General features: G+C 43.8%; 1 protein-coding gene across 1 annotated transcript in view; it reads right to left on the bottom strand.

Annotated features, from left to right (window-relative positions):
• DNAH1 (dynein axonemal heavy chain 1) overlaps positions 1 to 18871 on the bottom strand; it is a 175425-nt gene that overhangs the window by 86929 nt on the left and 69625 nt on the right. The window contains exons 30-38 of the mRNA XM_056853871.1: positions 17312 to 17425; positions 15090 to 15239; positions 11918 to 12004; positions 9301 to 9487; positions 8483 to 8574; positions 7791 to 7945; positions 4844 to 5021; positions 3674 to 3868; positions 2251 to 2370 (exon numbers count right to left, since the gene is read on the bottom strand). Coding sequence (XP_056709849.1) covers positions 2251 to 2370; positions 3674 to 3868; positions 4844 to 5021; positions 7791 to 7945; positions 8483 to 8574; positions 9301 to 9487; positions 11918 to 12004; positions 15090 to 15239; positions 17312 to 17425 — 1278 coding nt within the window. The remainder of the gene's footprint in view (positions 1 to 2250; positions 2371 to 3673; positions 3869 to 4843; positions 5022 to 7790; positions 7946 to 8482; positions 8575 to 9300; positions 9488 to 11917; positions 12005 to 15089; positions 15240 to 17311; positions 17426 to 18871) is intronic.

Below are 18871 nucleotides of genomic sequence, written 5' to 3'. Positions count from 1 at the left end.
CCCCATCCCGAGGCATTTTCAATTTTTCACGGGAGAAACAGTGTACTTCTCTGCGCTGCTTACGTCTGCTGCCGCTCATGACTCATCGCTCCAAATCCGCCTAATCCCGCCCACTCTTCCCATGATCCTGTGTGTGTGTGTTTGGGGGGGGCATCTTGAGAGCAGCAAATCCAAGCCAAAACTCCCGTCACCCTTCTGAAGAGAGGCAGCCAGTCTGCTCTGGGTCTCCCTCCAGCCGGTGCGATCCTATGTGTGTGTGTGTGTGTGTGTTTGGGGGGGGGGCATTCTGAGAGCAGCAAATCCAAGCCAAAACTCCCGTCACCCTTCTGAAGAGAGGCAGCAAGTCTGCTCTGGGTCTCCCTCCAGCCGGTGCGATCCTATGTGTGTGTGTGTGGGGGTGGGGGGCATCCTGAGAGCAGCATATCCAAGCCAAAACTCCCATCACCCTTCTGAAGAAAGGCAGCCAGTCTGCTCTGGGTCTCCCTCCAGCCGGTGCGATCCTATGTGTGTGTGTGTTGGGGGGGGGGCATCCTGAGTGCGGCAAATCCAAGCCAAAACTCCCATCACCCTTCTGAAGAGAGGCAGCCAGTCTGCTCTGGGTCTCCCTCCAGCTGGTGCGATCCTATGTGTGTGTGTGTTGGGGGGTATCCTGAGAGCGGCAAATCCAAGCCAAAACCCCCATCACCCTTCTGAAGAGGGGCAGCCAGTCTGCTCTGGGTCTCCCTCCAGCCGGTGCGATCCTATGTGTGTGTGTGTTGGGGTGGGGGCATCCTGAGAGCGGCAAATCCAAGCCAAAACTCCCATCACCCTTCTGAAGAGAGGCAGCCAGTCTGCTCTGGGTCTCCCTCCAGCCGGTGCGATCCTATGTGTGTGTGTGTTGGGGTGGGGGCATCCTGAGAGCGGCAAATCCAAGCCAAAACTCCCATCACCCTTCTGAAGAGAGGCAGCCAGTCTGCTCTGGGTCTCCCTCCAGCTGGTGCGATCCTGTGTGTGTGTGTGTGTGTTCGGGGGGGGGGTATCCTGAGAGTGGCAAATCCAAGCCAAAACCCCCATCACCCTTCTGAAGAGGGGCAGCCAGTCTGCTCTGGGTCTCCCTCCAGCAGGTGCGATCCTGTGTGTGTGTGTGTGGGCATCCTGAGAGCGGCAAATCCAAGCCAAAACTCCCATCACCCTTCTGAAGAGAGGCAGCCAGTCTGCTCTGGGTCTCCCTCCAGCTGGTGCGATCCTGTGTGTGTGTGTGTTCGGGGGCAGGGTATCCTGAGAGCGGCAAATCCAAGCCAAAACCCCCATCACCCTTCTGAAGAGGGGCAGCAAGTCTGCTCTGGGTCTCCCTCCAGCCGGTGCGATCCTATGTGTGTGTGTGTTGGGGTGGGGGCATCCTGAGAGCGGCAAATCCAAGCCAAAACTCCCATCAGCCTTCTGAAGAGAGGCAGCCAGTCTGCTCTGGGTCTCCCTCCAGCAGGTGCGATCCTGTGTGTGTGTGTGTTGGGGGGGGGGGCATTCTGTGAGCGGCAAATCCAAGCCAAAACTCCCATCACCCTTCTGAAGAGGGGCAGCCAGTCTGCTCTGGGTCTCCCTCCAGCCGGTGCGATCCTATGTGTGTGTGTGTTGGGGGGGGGGCATCCTGAGAGCGGCAAATCCAAGCCAAAACCCCCATAACCCTTCTGAAGAGGGGCAGCCAGTCTGCTTTGGGTCTCCCTCGTGCCGGTGCGATGCTGTTAGAGTGGCAACTCCCCCAGCCAATCACCGTTCTTGGGGGAGGAGAAAGGAGACGTCCCAGGGAGCGAAGCAAACATTTTTTCATGGGCATCCGAGCAACAAAACGCTCTTCTACTGAAAAGTACGGCTCGGAAGTGGTTTGCATTGCCTCTCTTTTAACCCGGCTTATTTTGCTCAGTGGGGGAAAACACGGATCTGCAGTGAATAACCAAAATTTGCCTCCGATGCAAATCAGCATCGAAACAGCAGTGTAGGAGGAGAGAATGGTGTACACTGCCACGAGCTCTTTGGAGGAAAGTCAGTATAAAAATGTATGAAATAAACAAATAAATACATTGTATATACAGAATCACAGTTAACTGTAGCCACTAACTGAAGATGATCAATTCGACTGTAAGTGTCTACAATTCCTCTTGAATTGCCTGTTAAGACATTGAATTTTCTATCATGCTTATCTGTTCTACTGGGATGAATGCCCAGTTCATTTCGCCTCACCAAGATCTTGAACATCAACATCTACAAAAACCATACCTCAATGGGAATGAAGGGTTGAAAGAAACAGTCCAATAACTTGAGGAGACTCATTGTCAAGTTGAAGTCTGTGGAGGCAATTATCTCCTTCACTGATTTCCGCACAAAGGTGATGGATTCCTGTATGGATTGGGAAGATACAACTCAGATTCAGAGTTAACTTTCCAGATTTACTTGCAGCCTTGGTATTGTCTTCCCCTTTCCTCACAACAACTAACACTGGACCTAGCTGCTGGAATCTCTGCAATGTCAAAGAGTGCTCTGAATACTCTTCTTTGCAACCAAATAATGTACACTGTCATACAAAGAGAAACATAGCTATTGACAGAGTTGCTACATGAACCTCTTCCTGTCTTTTATATTTATGGTCTTCAATCTTTCCAGACCCAGGGCCCATATTTAACACCCAGGTAGAGGTATGGGCCCCTCTGTCATGACAGGTCCCTGTAGTGCTACAGGCTAATACTGTAGAGGATACTCATTGCAGACCTGGTAATCTGAACCCACAAAGTGTACTGGCACACCCATTTACTCCTCTTGCACTGTGCCAGTGTGCAAACTGATACCCATCTTAGGCACCAGTGGCCAGGTGTGAACTGAGTAGTACTTGCAGCATGGATAGAGATACTGGGGAATACATCTCTTTGCTCCTGTGCATCAATGGCCCTGTAAGTTAAATGGCCAGTCTACCTCTGCTAGAAAGTCATTCCAAAAAGCAATGAAAGAAATTGGCTATGCTATAGGGGCATGCAGGATAGTAGGCTGGACTACTGACTTAGATAGTTCCCTGTCTGTTAATACAATACACCGTGATGTAGGTAGTTGTTTTCAGAGAGGACCTGCTAACTTTACATTATTCAAGCATTAAAATGTCTATCAAAGGGTATTCTTGATATAGGCAAGGCTCAGTATAATGCTTCAGAGCAGTAAAAGACTAACTAATGTGAGCTTCAAACCATTATTAAGTCTTTCTCCTGTAACTTATATTGAAGGCTGATTGTTGTCAACCCATTAGATACTAATGTGGAAGAGAAAGTCAATGACGGGTATTTATAATGCAATTGAGCATTATGGCCAAGGGCAGTTTTGACAGTGTTATCTATGAAATTACTTATCTGAATTGACCTCCACTGATCTACAGTTGTCAAAGTTTCAAAGCGTTTTGTATGGGAATACTTTTATTACTTCTGGAAGCAAAAGACACAGGGCTCAAGAACTTTTCCACTGAATTCCCAACGAAAAAGAACTGGCATTGTGCAAGAGCTGAGCTCAGGAAAAGTAACCGATGAATTGTACATCCTGGTCACTCTAAAATTACTGAAAGCAAATTTGATTGGTTTGGATTTGCTGGTTGGCTAAACCAAGGGCTGACTGACAGCTTTTTCAGTGAATCAAAATACAGTATTTTACTGTAGTAGTTCACCTCTAGGAATCTGGTAAAGAGAAAGTCCAGTTGCTCTGAGAATGGCTTTATAACATCTGGAATCTTCTTCAGCCAGCATTCTGTAAAGGGCTTCAGTCCCAAAATACTTGGCTCCAGGTATACCATGCCACACCGGGAGACAGTAGCAGGAGAGGCAACAGCTAAATCCTGCACTTCAAACATCATGGTCATTGCCTGGAAATCACAGAAAAGAAGCCAGTTTTCACCACAGCACCAAAGGTACAAGTTTGAAATGTGCAGTTAGTGTTGTGAATGTGTGATTGTAGGGTTTCATCGAACCTGACCCTTCCTAATCTGCAGGCCACGCTGGTGATGTGTCGATGAAAAATACAGTGAGTTGGACCCAGACTAAATTTTCCAAGGACAGAGTGAATCTTTCATTCCTCCCCCCTCCCACTGCAGCCCACTGAAATCCACAAAATGCTGTTCCAGGGGTATAGGGGACCCTGAGGAATGACATGAGGTAGGGTCTGAAGCATTAAGGTGGAATGAGCGGAAATTGCTCATTTAGTGTGGATCCAATCCAGCATCAGCCAGCAGTATCAGGCATAGATAACAGATTTATGATTTGTAAAATGCTTCCTTGGGCCTAAACGCCACTAATATAAAAAAAATTTCATTTTAATAAAATATTTTCACTCTCTCAGAAAAATGTAAACTTTAATTAAAAAGGTTATCTTGTTTTAGATAATTCGGAATAGTCATTTTGATTCATCAGTTTTCAACTGTGTAACAAAAACATGTCAAGAAATGTTTAAAAACTGTAAAGTTTGGGCCTGGTTATGCATAATAGACAATAATTTCTTTTGGAAACAATTTTGTTAAAAACATCAGGATGACATTAAAGTCAGGGCAATTTGTGTGTAATTTTAGACTTTGTCTTTAATGGACGTATGCCCTTTAAACGGTGATGTAAAAATGCAAAACTATACCCCTTGTTCGGGGTGGGGTGGGGTGCTGCTAAGCCCATGACCCTGGACCTCGACCCCAAAGTTTGACCCTGATAACAATCACTGTTGTGAAATCCTAGGAATCCTGTCTACAGTACCTTGAGTTCCACAATGCAAGAAAGGCAGCATTCAGGTACAATAAATAAAATATGCATGTTGGTACAAGCAACAAAGGGAAATGTAAGCAAAATAAAGATACCTCAGTAAGCTTAATGATTTCACCAGAGCTAAGACACAACTTCTTGTTGTCATCCAGCACAGTGTTCATATTTTCAATCCAAACTGCATCAACTGGACCATCAAACATATACCATTTCTTGTTGGTATCTGTGGCAATGGCTCCTACTCGGATGAGGGTGGAAAGAATACCATCAGTCCTGTGAGGTGGGAGGGAGAGAGGCAGGAATCAAACTGATGGTTTTATAATCTAACAATACCCTGTAATAACATCTAAGACTCTGCCTCAACCACACCTTTTGATGCCATCCTAAATACATCTGCAGACCTTCCTTGGGAGTACGGTCTCCCATATTGATATCTTGGTAGGAGCAAGTGAAGAATGAATGCATACAGTCATTCACAGCCAGAAATGTAAAGGCCAGTGGGAGAAGGGATACTGGATGCAGTCCAACAGTTTATTATAATCAATAAATTATCATTGCCATCCATTTAAATAGCTATAATTATTATTCATTTTTGTTTATCTAGTACTGAGGACATGTATGGTCTTTTTTTTTTACAAGATCAAAAGAAAATAGCATCCTTTGAAGCCCAGCTGGAGAGAACAGATGGCTTTACGCCTCTGAACGAGTTTTTATGGATATTGTATTTTCTGTCACTCTGCTATATTGGTATGCTGCCCTTTGGGCAAAAACTGCATTGTAAATAAGCTGTCACGTTTAACCAGAATATGTTGTGGAAAAAACTTCCGTAAATATGCACTCTAGCCCAAGTCTAGCAAACTTTAGAGTAAAATGTAGGAAATGTTTACATGGCACAATTTCTCTTTGAGTTCCTGCTGTAGGTTTTTATATCTTTGTAGATTTGCGCACTTCAGCTTTGTAAGTAGCTAATGATTGCACAAGACAAGAAGTTAATAGACTCATACAGTTGGAAGGGACCACCAGGAACATCTAGTCCAACCCCCTGCACAACGCAGGATATTCACAACAACCTCCCCCGCCACAACCCTAGTGACCCCTACTCCATGCCCAGAAGATGGCCAAGATGCCCTCCCTCTCATGATCTGCCTAAGGTCATAGAATCATCATTACTGACAGATGGCCATCTAGCCTCTTCCTAAAAACCTCCAGGGAAGGAGAGCTCACCACCTCCCAAGGAAGCCTGTTTCACTGAGAAACCACTCTAACTCTTAGAAAATTCTTCCTAATGTCTAGACGGAAACTCTTTTGATTTAATTTCAACCCGTTGGAGATGTGTGATAGGCTCTCCCATCTCTTTAAATAGCAAAATAGCAGCCTCTCCCCCCGCCCCCAATGGTGCTGTGGGAAAGTCTTTTTGTCCAGATAAGAAAACCATATGGATATACATCCATTTTCTCTATTAGAGAAATATCAACTCAGAGTAGTAGGTTATATGATGGGAAAGTCCCCTTTCCTACCATGAACATAGGGTTGCCAACTCTGGCTTGGGAAATTCCTAGAAATGTGGGAGCAGTGTCTGTGGAGGGGAGTTTGGGGAGGGATTTAACCTAGAATCTATTGTATACCATAGAGTTTGCCCTTTGTTGGAATTGGGCCTGGCGATCCCTCATCAGAGGATGAGACACCACGGTGGTAGATCCCATGAAGGATAAAGCCATGATAGACCCTGAGGAGCCTGGGCCCTGGGACCCCCAGAAACTTGCCAGGGAACTTGCAGCCAACTGTGGCTACTGGACCAGAAGCCCAGGAGGCTCAGGAACAGGAGCCACCATGAGAACCTGGGATTGCTGGAAGACCCATAAAGGGCAGCATTTGATTGCCCAGGACCCTGCAGTCCTCCCCAGGACCCCTAGAGCAGAATAGACAGCCCTGGAAGAAGTACAGCTCAGATGCTGAAATGCATGACTAACTGCCCAAGGCCTCTGGGCTAACCATGAGGCATCTGGAAACCTAGATCCACCATAAGGCTTTGCAGGATGCTGGACATAGTCCAGAAGAAGAAGAGTTGGTTTTTGTATGCCAACTTTCTCTACTACTTAAGCGAGACTCAAACCGTCTTACAATCACCTTCCCTTCCCCTCCCCACAACAGACACCCTGTGAGGTGGGTGGTGCTGAGAGAGCTCTAACAAAGCTGTAACTTGCCCAAGGTCACCCAGCTGGCTTCGTGTGTAGGAGTGGGGAAACAAATCCAGTTCACCAGATTAGCCTCCACCGCTCATGTGGAGGAGTGGTGACTCAAACCTGGTTCTCCAGATAAGAGACCAATGTTCCAAACCACTGATCTTAACCACTACACCACGCTGGCTCTCTAGCTGTAAGTGCCTGCAGACTCCAGACCAGTGCTATAGCTGTAGGCACTCACTCCTATAAATAGCCTCACTTCAGTTCTGGCTGTTGTGGAAGTAACAGTTCTGACATGGCTTTGAATCCTTGCCCATCTTGGCTGGCTGGCCGGCCAGGGATTTGAACAGAACACCCTCTGAAGTTGTCATTTCCTCCAGGGAAACTGATCTCTGTAGTCTGGAGAAAAGTTTTAATTTTAGGAGCACTCTAGGCCAAACCTGGAAGTTGGCAAGTTTACATGAACCCCAACCTTTCCTGGCTGCCATTTTAAGTTGGGAGTGATGATCCAACTTCATGTTTTCTAGAGGCTCAATAAATAACTAATAAGGGGAGATGTTTCCAAATGGATATTAGGAACTCAGTTCTTATTAGAATGTAGTGACTGTAACACCTGTTTTGCTTTTTGTGCAGAGCACAAAAGAAAGACCAGTTAATAAGAACTCCAAGTCCCAGTGATTTCAGTTGGTGACAACTAAGCACAGTGTTTAACTTTGGCTAGATCCCGCCCATCTGTTTAATCTCATTACTGAGAAAGGCTTTCTGGAATTTCAATTTATGCAGAGATTTCCATTCCTAGAAAGGGGACAGGGACAGACCATAAGCCTTCTAGAAAGGGAGAAGGATGTTTGTCTTTTACCATTCATGAGTTAACAAGTCAAACTCTCCATACAGCTGGCCCATTGTAATAGATTTGGGATTCAGTACATAATAATTGACAGCTTCATAGTTTCCACCACTGACTGACGGCCGACCTTTCAAAGATGTCATTGCAGCTGCCAAAACTTTATAACACTGAAGAGAAAAAAAGCGTGCAATAACATGAAATACTATGGTATCTATTATAAATCTGAACACAAAGACAATGCAAACTCACCATGCAGCTACAATAATAAAGAATGCAAAGAGGTTAACAAAGAACTTTGCCCAAGTGTTTGACACGGCTGAAGAAACAGGACTATAAAAGGCAAGCAGGGTTCACAAAAGGAGAGGTGGAAACTGTCTACTTTCTTTTATAAGAATATCTTGAGACATCACACTGTAGAAATCTCACTAAAGCAGAGAAGGCTAAAAGTCATCTGTACCTGCCTTAATGAGGCTCTTCTGCAGTACAGATAACTTCAGTATATCAGTTTTAATACCCAACGGTTGTATTTTAAAGGTCTCCAATGTATGCGGCTACTGAACTTTGCAAGAAACTTTGTATTTTGCTTTTTTTGTCACAATAAAATCTGAAGTTCTCATGCCACAGATGTTAGTGCTGGGGGGTGGGGAAGCCAATTTTCCTTTCCTTTGCTGGGAGCACTACACTACATCTCCTGCACACCTTACCTTCGTTTTTCCAGAGCCTGTGGGCCCCACTAGCATGAGGCCATGCCGCACCACAGTTGTTTCATAGAGCTGGATGCACTTTGTCACAAAACCTGGAGAACAAAAGATTCAGAACAAGAATACTCAAAACTGTTTTATTTACTGATCTGCAGGTGTGTGAATATAAGCACCAACTTATAAGAATGGTTGCAGACCCTACCTAAGCCAATTCTATTTTATCGCACCAAAGGAACAAGGAAGAAGCATACAAGTTTGTTCGTTAGATACACAGAGGAAAATTTTGACATAGCCCACTCTTTACAGGTGCAGTTTATAGGTGCAAAACGTCTTCCCGACAGGAATACAGCTTTGACTGCACTTGCCTCAAGAGGAGGAGTCTACTTTCCCTTTATTATACATGAAGGTCTCGTGACTGTCATGGCTCGTATTTTATACTGTCAACTTACATGATAATGTCCCTGTTTTCTAATGAAAATATTTTGGAAGTCTACTTTATTGATTTAAAACATTTTTCTCCCAGGCAACTGGGACTGAAGGCAAGGAACAAACCTTCTGGGGCACATGGTCAGAAATGAGGATTAAAATGAAAGTCCACGGATGGAAGGGTAGGTGTCACTCATTCAGCTTGATCTGACATCTTCCCCTCCAACTCTCTTTACCACTCTCATACTCTGTGAGGTGAAATTACTAAAGGACAAACTACAACTGTCCAATTCCCAACGTCTGCAGGAGACTGATATTTTTCTGGGCAATCTTTTAAAATGCTAGAGTGGCATAACATAGGGCAAAAACACCGGAAGTGTTTATTATCCACTCACCTTCAACATCCTTCAAGTTGTCTTTACGACATGCTCTGTGAATTGCTTCTTCCAGGATGCCGTAGTCAATAGCCACCTCTTTGATCATGGGAAATAAGTCAGAAATTATACCATTGAAAAGCTTGAGATCATCCTGGAGGAACTTGGGAACATTGACATCCTTGATGGCTCTTAAACATATAAGTTCCTGCAAAAAAAATTAAGAGCCATGTATTATTTATTTATTTATTTTGTGATTTATAGCTCTCCCTCCCCGGCCAAAGCAGGCTCAGGGCGGGTAACATCATACAAAAACATTAATACGTCAATGATAAAATTAAACACAAAATCTAAATTTAAAACAATAAAATCCCAATTTAAAACTTAAAAACAACAAAAATACCGATGGCACCTAAACAGTACTCGTGTTGCCGGATATTTGCAGCATGTTACCCCTCAGTTGACATTAATATAACAGGAAGGGGGAGAATAGGGAGACCAGCAGATAACATTCACTGCTGTCCTCAGCCATAGGCCTGGCAGAATAGCTCTGTCTTGCAGGCCCTGCGGAACTCTTTAAGGTCCCGCAGGGCCCTGATGTCACCAGACAGGGCATTCCACCAGGCCGGTTCCAGGGCCGAAAAGGCCCTGGTTCTCGTCAAGGACAGTTGCACACTCTTAGGGCCAGGGACCACCAGTATGTAAGCATACGGGCCACCTAAACTCCCGGACTGGACATGGCAACCCGATATGCAGGCACACGACTATTGTTCCAGCCACGCGCCCGCCCCCAAAGCTACTGGGACGCCCGCTGCACGCTCTGTTGAAACTGACACAGCCGCTCCTGTGCGCTCTGTGCAGCAGGCAGCTAGGAAGCAGAGGCAAGGGCAACCTCCAGTGAACCTGAGAGACTCCATGTTCCTGTGCAGACTCTGATCCAGCCGCAGCCATGTCATGGAAAGCAGACAGTCACGTAGTCAATGCCAACACCCCCCTCTCCCATTGCAACACCAGCAGCGTAATGGGCAATCAGCAGCGATCCTGATATCAGCGATGAGTCGTTCTTCCAGCTATGCAGCAGCGGTCCCCAGACGTTAGCAGAGATCGCGCCTTTTGTTTGAGAACGTTAATCACTTCAGCAAAGATCTCCCGGTTCCTCCAGGGTTGCAAAAGCCACTGGAATTTGAATAGATTTCTAAATTCCAATCTCCACATCCCGGCAGCCGGACATTAAGTCCTTTGTCACCTTTTGTCACCTGGGAACCTGGAAGGGGTAATCCCATCACCCCGTCCCCAGAAAAACAGTATATCTGGGGTAGCCCACTGCCATTATGTTACCTTAGGGCTTCCCATTTCATACAGCCTGCCACTCTGCCGGAGTGAGCAGCCATGGTAGAATATGCTGGGGGCTACCCATGCCCCCTGTTTATTCCCCATGTCCCCCTTTGTCTTCAGTTTAGTCTACTGGAACTTGGACAACTCCTCTTCAAGAACGGTAAATATTACCCCATCAACAATCCCTGCCAAATGGGCATCTGTCTGTATTCTACTACCTTTTGAATTCTTAGGTTCTGTGTATGTTTGTGTTGCACCACTGAATGCTTGAAACAACATAAACTCTCTTAATTCGGAAATCCCTTGTCTGTCTTTATTCTTAAGGTCACAGTTAATGGGCTCCGGTATAGCTGGTTGATCTCGCTATATACATATTAAAGTTACCGATCTGCTTAGCTAATTCCCCATTCAAAGAGCATTTCGGGTAACAAGTAAGTTGTTGTCAGATGACCGTAAAGATATTAGGCATACAATGATTTCTTCTCTTTACCTACAGTTAATCTTCATAGACATACTAGCCAAAGGTTTTATCTTCTGAGTCTGCCTTGAGTCCATCATATGACTCCATCATAGTCCATCATAGGACAGATTAAGGAACTGGGTGGTGCATGAATGTAATTAGAACTGCTCTTTACAAGCATATAATGTTTCATTGTTGCTCCCCGCCCCAAATGGCTTCAATTCAAGTTGTAAACTGTGTTGTTTCATTAATGAAGTTTCCTGAACAATGTTAGTAACAACTGAAATTCGTTTTTAAAAGTAAAAAAAAGCAAAACAAGCTTTATAAGAAGACATCTGTAAATGAAATGTTTGCATGTTTTAATGTACAAATCAGTTGTATATTAAAATATATAAACAAGGCAAAACAAAATGTTACCTTTATAAGCTAAGTAAAGTTATGAATTGTTAATGAGTCAGGTCCAGGTTCCTCAGATCTAACCAAATTTTCCCACAGGCACAGAACATATGCTAGGAACAGCTTTTCAAAGAACTGCAGGGCTCAATTTGGATTGGGACCACAGCATGGGGAGGGGCTCATGTGCCTCCCCCATGTTGTTTTCCCAAGAAAAATGTTATTTGATGAATTTTGGAGCTGCATGTGTAGTGTTCTGTTAAGCAGAACATAAGAGTAACAACTGTACATCCAAATTTTTGGTTATCTGGAAAGGTTCTGAATGTCAAAAGGGTATGTGGCATTCCAAAGTTGTTTCTCTGGTCATTTTCATACAGTGCACAACACAGTCTTACTGGCAATGCAACACTGCATGTAGAGTCATTTCTAGTGAGACAATCGTGGACTTGCCTCATCCATTGTTGGGTTTTCTCTTTTGAGGTTGCCAGCAGCTGAAATCACAGTCTTCACAGCTCTCATTCCAAAGTCATAGTGATCCTGAAGAAGCAATGGAAATCAGAATATCAATAGAATGGCAAGCATTCAATCACACAACAGTAAGGAAAATCTGTCCATTTTCACTACCTGTAGCCCATATCCTTTTAAAAGATAACTACAAGGAGGAAAATCCTTTAAATAGCTGTGATTTAACATTTTAAACTTAATTAAGGGCTTCTATAAGGGATAGTATTGTAGACTATTGCAATGTTTATTATACATGTCACCTCCCTTTTTACTGCAATGTCCTCTACCTTTGCAACCCCCTTTTCTTCATTATGATATGCCTTAGACAGGTTTTGTTGCCTTAGACAGTTCTTTGTTTGCATTGTTTTCCAGTTCTGTCATCCTAGTCCTACTGTGATGTTTACTGGAGGTATTTGCTGTCTGATTGAATTGCTTTTCAAATTTTGTGATCTACCTTGAGTATCTGTCAAAAGGCAGTCTATAAATGAAATTAACAGTAGCAATAACAAAGTGGTAATAGGAAGAACATTAGAAGGTCCTGCAGTTGTTCTTGAGCCCAGCTGACCCTGTACATTAGATCTTGGCAGCAACATAAAGGCTTCATTCAGATATTACTTTTAAACAATATTAATGCATGAATCCAGCTTGTTCTGGGGCTCAAATATGTGCTTCATTTGTCCCTCCTTTCCCCCGTCTTCTTGCACAGAGAATTTCAGGTAGAAACAAAGGGCTTTTCTGTAAGCTCGATTTACTCCTGATTTTTTTGGGAATCAATCCAGAAGTACTGGAATTGGTTTGGGCATAACTGTTCTGCACGTCTGCCCTCTCCATTTTCACAGTTGTGGAGTCAGTTTATTTTCTTCTGCACATACTTTGATAATCATGATATTCAAGAGAGGGTGCTGTCGTCATTGGTGGTGTCACAGTGTCCTCCTTTTTTGCACATGCTTATGTCAATATTTTGATATAATAACTGCAGTTTTTTAAGGCACAAAAATATCGATCTACTGTTATAGTGATAGGTCAAGCAGGTTCTTTGAATTGCCAGCTTTAATTTTTTTTAAAGTAAGTCTCTATCTCCTTCCCTTGCCAAGATATAAGGGGGGGAAAGCATATCTCTGTAAGGGAAAGGGCTAGATACTTACTTTTTAAATGAAGGGAATTCAGAGAACCTGTTTGGCTTATCACTATCAATATCTATCTTTTAGCACTATAAGTTTTTTAAAAATGAAACCATTCATCTTCAGGGCAGAGTGGGAGGAGAGAGAGTGGTTTCACTATGATGACCATCCAATCATCTAAAGGTGAAGGTGGGTGGGACAAAGAAAACAGGCAGAAAAATTACGCATGAGGAAAACAGCCACTCAAAATCAGCTTCCTGAAAAACATCTGGGTAAAAGTGGTCTTTAAAAAATGGGGGAAAAAACAGAGAAAAAAAACAAAAAGAAATTAAAAAAAACCCTAAGTGAAAACTAAAGGCACAAAATGTGCACGGAAATCTGGGGATAAACCAAAGCAGTATGGGGTCAGAACTGATGGGAAGAAACCATGCAGAAAAGCCCGGTGTTTGGTTACCCATGATATATGAATGCAGGTACAAAGGTTAACCAGAATTGCGCTCCCCAAACCAGGATTCCAAAGTTGAATTAAACACTGGCTTAGAGTCCCAGTTTGTAGGGAGGAAAACGAACTCTGGTTAACCGGTGCACCTGTATTTGGAGTACAGATAGCCATAGTTTCTAACAGAGATACTTTCTATTGTATTCATAATGATAAGGGAGGTGGGGAAAGAGAAGTGAGGCATGTGATCCTGGCAACAAGCTGGGTTTGTGCACATGTCAGTTTACTGTTGGTTAGAGGTGATGCTTGAATGCTGCCAAAGTACATTAAGCTATTATACTAGTGTTAATATGATTGCTTGAACAAGTGATTGAAGGAGTGGTAGCTAGCCAACTCCAGAGATTCCTGAATGAAACAGATTGTTTGGATCAATTCTTGTCTGGTTTCAGGCTTAGTTATGCGACTGCAATAGCCTTGGTTGCCCTGATGGATGGCATGCACTGGGAGAAGGACAGGGGCAGCGCGACCCTGGTAATTCCCCTGGACCTCTCAGTGGCTTTTTATACCATCGATCATGTACTCCTAAGGGAGTAGGTTTATAGTCTGGTGGTGCTCCTGGACACAGACCTCCTGTTGGATAAACAGGTGACAACGGTGGCCAGAGGTGCCTTTCACCAGCTTTGACTGGTGAGTCAGTTGCGGCCCTTCCTAGGCAGAAATGATACTGCTACAGCGGTGCATGTCCTGGTAACATCTAGATTGAATTACTGCAATGCACTCTATGGGGAGCTGCCCTTGAAGACTGTCTTGAAGATGTAGTTGGTACAGAATGCTTCAGCCAGAGAATTAACTAGAGTAGGTTGTAGGGACCAAATCACTCTAGTCTTGTTCCATCAGCACTGGCTTCCAATTTGCTTCCAAGCTCAATTCAAGCTGCTGGTACTGACCTTTAAAGCCCTGTATGGCCTGGTACCAACATAACTTAAGGACAACCCTTCTCCCATAAGAACCTACCCACTCACTCCAGTCATCTTTAGAGGCTCTGCTTCGGTTGCCCTCACCATCTGAGGGTGGTAACCCAAGAAAGGGCCTTCAAGGTCATGGCAACAAACTTTGGAACACCCTCCTCAAAGGAAATTCATCTGCCTCCCTGTATTAGTGTCTTCTGCCAGTGGGTGAAGACTTTTTTGTTTCATTTGGCAGACCCCCAATAACAGTTATTGGCCCTCATCCCTGGTTCTAGCATAGTTTTTAATGTGTTTTCACTTAATTATTTTATAATTTTAATGTTGCATTTAATTGTTTTAATGTTTTATGTGTGCCACCTTGACAAACCTGATGGGGTGAAAAGGTGGCATAAAATATTTTAAATAAATAAATGAAATTTTGAGCTGAAAGGAATTGAACAGATAAAGGACACTGAGATACAGCTGCAACTAAGAACAGAATATGGGACTACAAAACCTCAGAATAAGCAACAATTTTGAGCTAAGATGCTCTAGAGAAGGTACATAGATTATTCTTGCAATAGAAAAACTAGATGGCTAAAGATACTGACCTGGGAACTAAGCTGTTCAGAAGACAGTTTGAATGTGGTAGTGATCTTTTTTGCCAAGACTTTGGCTTCATTGAACCCAAAGGAATACAGAGAAATCTCAGCAATCATAGAGTAATCTGGAACCATCATAGCCACAGGACGAAAAAGTGCCTGGAACACAAAATGCCATGAACATTTACGCTTAGCAAGTCTTGGGCGTGAACTGGAGGAAACTGAAAATCAATCTGCACAGAACAAGTATTCAACACTATCAGTACATTTGCATATTGTAGACAGGGGCTTGGATCCCTCGGAGTCTTTCTGTAGATGGAACAATTTCCACCCATGAAATATGACTTTCTCACCTTCCTCCTCCCATGGCAGCCCCAAACACCCTCCAAAATTCGGTACCTGAGGGAGCAGCTTTATGCGGAGCACTTTGTACTGCAGCAGGAGGAGGGAGGTAAGAAAGTAATTAGAGCTCATGAGAGGGCTGACTTTGTTAAAAGAACTTGGCATCCCTGTTGAGCTTGCTCCTGGGGCCTGCAACCAGTGCTTCGAACAGTGGTTCTAACAGGGGAGTTGAGCTTGGAAATTCAGCCAGGGAGGCTGAGGGGGAGCAGGAGAGAACCCCTCTAGTCTTAGTTTCCTGAGAAAGGACATACAATGACATACAAACTCCACATTAGCAAGGAGAGTGGTGTGTTCCTTCCTGCCAAAGACATTTGCACAAAGTCAGGTAAGCATCCTAGTTCATTCTAAAATAACTTTAAAACAGTTATAAAGGTAGAAAGCCAACAAGGGCGCGGGTGTTTTGCAGGGAGAGCCACATGTATGATTATGTACTCACTGTATGGTGTTGCACACTGGAACAAAAAATCCCAGCTTCAAACATAGGCTAATGGGGTCTGGACTTGCTGAGGGGCAAAAAGATCTAGGGGTCGTAGTAGATAGCTCAATGAAACTGTCAACCCAGTGTTCTGCAGTGGTGAAAAAGGCTAACTGTATGTTAGGGATTATTAGAAAAGGAGGTGAAAATAAAACGGCAGGTATTATAATGCCCCTTTATAGATTTATGTTGTGGTCTCATTTGGAATACTGTGTGCAGTTCTGGTCACCGTATCTCAAAAAGGACATCACAGAGTTGGATAGAATATAGAAGAGGGCAACCAAGATGATTAGGCAGTTGAAGCACCTTCCCTATGAGGAAAGGCTGAAGAGCCTGGGGCTGTCCAGTTTAAAAAAGAGATGATTAAGGGGGCACATGATAAGAGGTTTATAAAATCATGTATGGAGTGGAAGAAGAAAAGTCAAAGAGGACTTTTTATCCCTCTCCCAAAATACTAGAACTTGAGGACATCCAATTAAGCTGATGGGAGGTAGATTCAGGATGGACAAAAGGAAATACTTCCTTACACAGCGAGTGGTTAAAATTAATTGCCAGAAGATGTAGTGATGGCCACAGGCACAGACATCTTCGAAAGGGGATTAGTCAGATTCATGGAGGACAGGTCTATCAGTGGCTACTAGCCATGGTGACAAAAGGAAACCTCCATGTTCAGAGGCAGTAAACCTCTGAATCCCAGTGCCAAGAGGTAACATCAGGGAAGGCCTCGGCTTCTATGCCCTGTTAGACCTTCAGAGGAATTGGTTGGCCACTGTGTGAGACAGGGTGCTGGACTAGATGGACCACTGGTCTGATCCAGCAGGGCTCTACTTAAGTCATGTTCTGCAGGTGGAAATCATTCCAACCACAGCAACAACTCCAGTGGATCCAAACCAGAATCTGGGCAAACAGTAGTATCCAGAATTATGTCTCTAATGTTCAACTGTGGCTACATCAACAAGCCAGCAATACTCCTCTATTTAATATCAGTCCTTCCATTCTTATGGTTCTCTAAGGGTATGTATATAACCACTTTGATAAAAAAAATTGGTTCAGACCACATACAACTGATGCCAACTGATCCACATAGTCTGTCAAACAGGTTCAATTGCATGTCTCCTACATGCTAATTATACCGGACCCAGGAGCTTTACGCCCACATGACAGTTGGTACTTGTACATAAGATTGTCCGAATTTGGGTATTTCGTCTTATACCATTATCTCCCAATTTATCCATTATCTCCCAGTTTATCCACTATCTCCCAATTTATCTTGCAGGAGGTCCATCACAGATCTTTCATGAAATGTACAATTTATTCCTGTGTACAATAACCTCACCATGTTCAATATCATTACCTTTAAGTTATCAGGTAATTCAGTGCGTCCTGCATAGCCAGGGTTCATTGTGATGAAAACAGCACAAGATGGGACCAGGGGAATCTCAGCACCTTCAAACATGAAGCGATCCACCTAGTAAGTAAAAACACAATGGCTATTTGTCTTTTAGTAAGTTAAAAGCATCTTTGGTTCTAGAGCAGTGGTTCCCAACCTTTTTTTGACCAGGGACCACTAGGACTTTTTTGTTCAGTGAAGGGACCCCAAGGTTCAAAATAAAAATTCCAAGAATTTGAAAATAAACTTTAATCATAATTGTTAGTTAAACATTAAGCTTAGAATAATATTTGAATATATATATTTATAATAGAGAACTTTTTAATTGAAAATATTAATTTATTATGGGTTTATAACTTTGTTTTGCGGACCTTAATTTAGTTCTCGCGGACCCCTGGGGGTCCATGGACCCCTGGTTAGGAACCAGTGTTCTAGAGGGAACACAAGCTCTTTTCCATTAAAAACAAAAACAACTAACCCAATTAATCCAAATAACTGGTCTTACTGCACTGGTCTAAAAGTGCACTTTCCATCTGCAACAACAATCCCTTGGAATCCAGTTTCACATGCAACAATGTTCCTCCTCCCATCAGTATACCTAATTCTCAACATGACTAAGCCTGTGGATACTTAAATAGAGAGACTGAAGTTATGGACAAAGAAGGCAGATCTTTCTACAAGCCTGAGAAAAGCCTATGGTTTGTAGAAAAATCTGGTATCTAAAAAAAATATATATACATTGGGGATTAAAACTCCCAAAATAACAGAAGCAGCACCTGTAGCTTTAAAAAACAAATGCCCTCAGTGGCTGTTGCTAGGCAACCACATAGTATTGCCAGCCTACAAACTTTGTGTCAGATAGGGCTTCTGACAGCTCCGGTCCCAAACAAGATGGTTTCCCCGCAAACAAGATGGGGTTCTCCGTGCACTCCTTTCCCCCCCGTTTTGCACACGAACTCCGGCCAGGGATTTACATTTGTATTGGGACACGCCGGTGTAAATCTCCCATCTGATATCGGGTACCGCACACAAAGCCGGGAGCTCGGCCATCTCCTCCACTGATTGCCCTTAATGGTTTCTGTTTCAGTTTTACTTAAGTCGTTACCGGCAGGAAATGACAACATTGTCTCTTTGTTCCTATAACCCTATTGTATCAGTCCTATATATGTATCCTCTCCACCCCAGTCATGTATTCCAGCCTTGTTTGCCTCCTTACTGAAATCATCGACTTCCGGAATAAAACTTTGAATCGCTGCTCTGCCTGGATTCGAGTTCTATTGCCTGAAATGCCGTGTATTTGCTGAAGCCTGACATTAGGCTGGAATACCATCTTTTTTATTTTCTACTAGTTAGTTCTTGAGAAAGATGTTCCCCAGTTCGGCCCAATCCGCTGAACTGATCCGGCGGTACAAACGCCTCTGCCTGTCGGAACAGCAGGGAGCGGTCCTGCCCCGGGAGGAAGCAGCCCCGAGAGGAGCAGACCCAAGCCGAGAAGTAGTAACCCTGGGAAGGAGCCCCGCAGAG

This window comes from Euleptes europaea, chromosome 1 (genome assembly GCF_029931775.1).
Source record: "Euleptes europaea isolate rEulEur1 chromosome 1, rEulEur1.hap1, whole genome shotgun sequence".
Lineage (NCBI taxonomy): Eukaryota > Metazoa > Chordata > Lepidosauria > Squamata > Sphaerodactylidae > Euleptes > Euleptes europaea.
The sequence above is the reverse complement of the archived record's forward strand: the minus strand, read 5'-3'. Positions and strand labels throughout refer to the sequence as shown.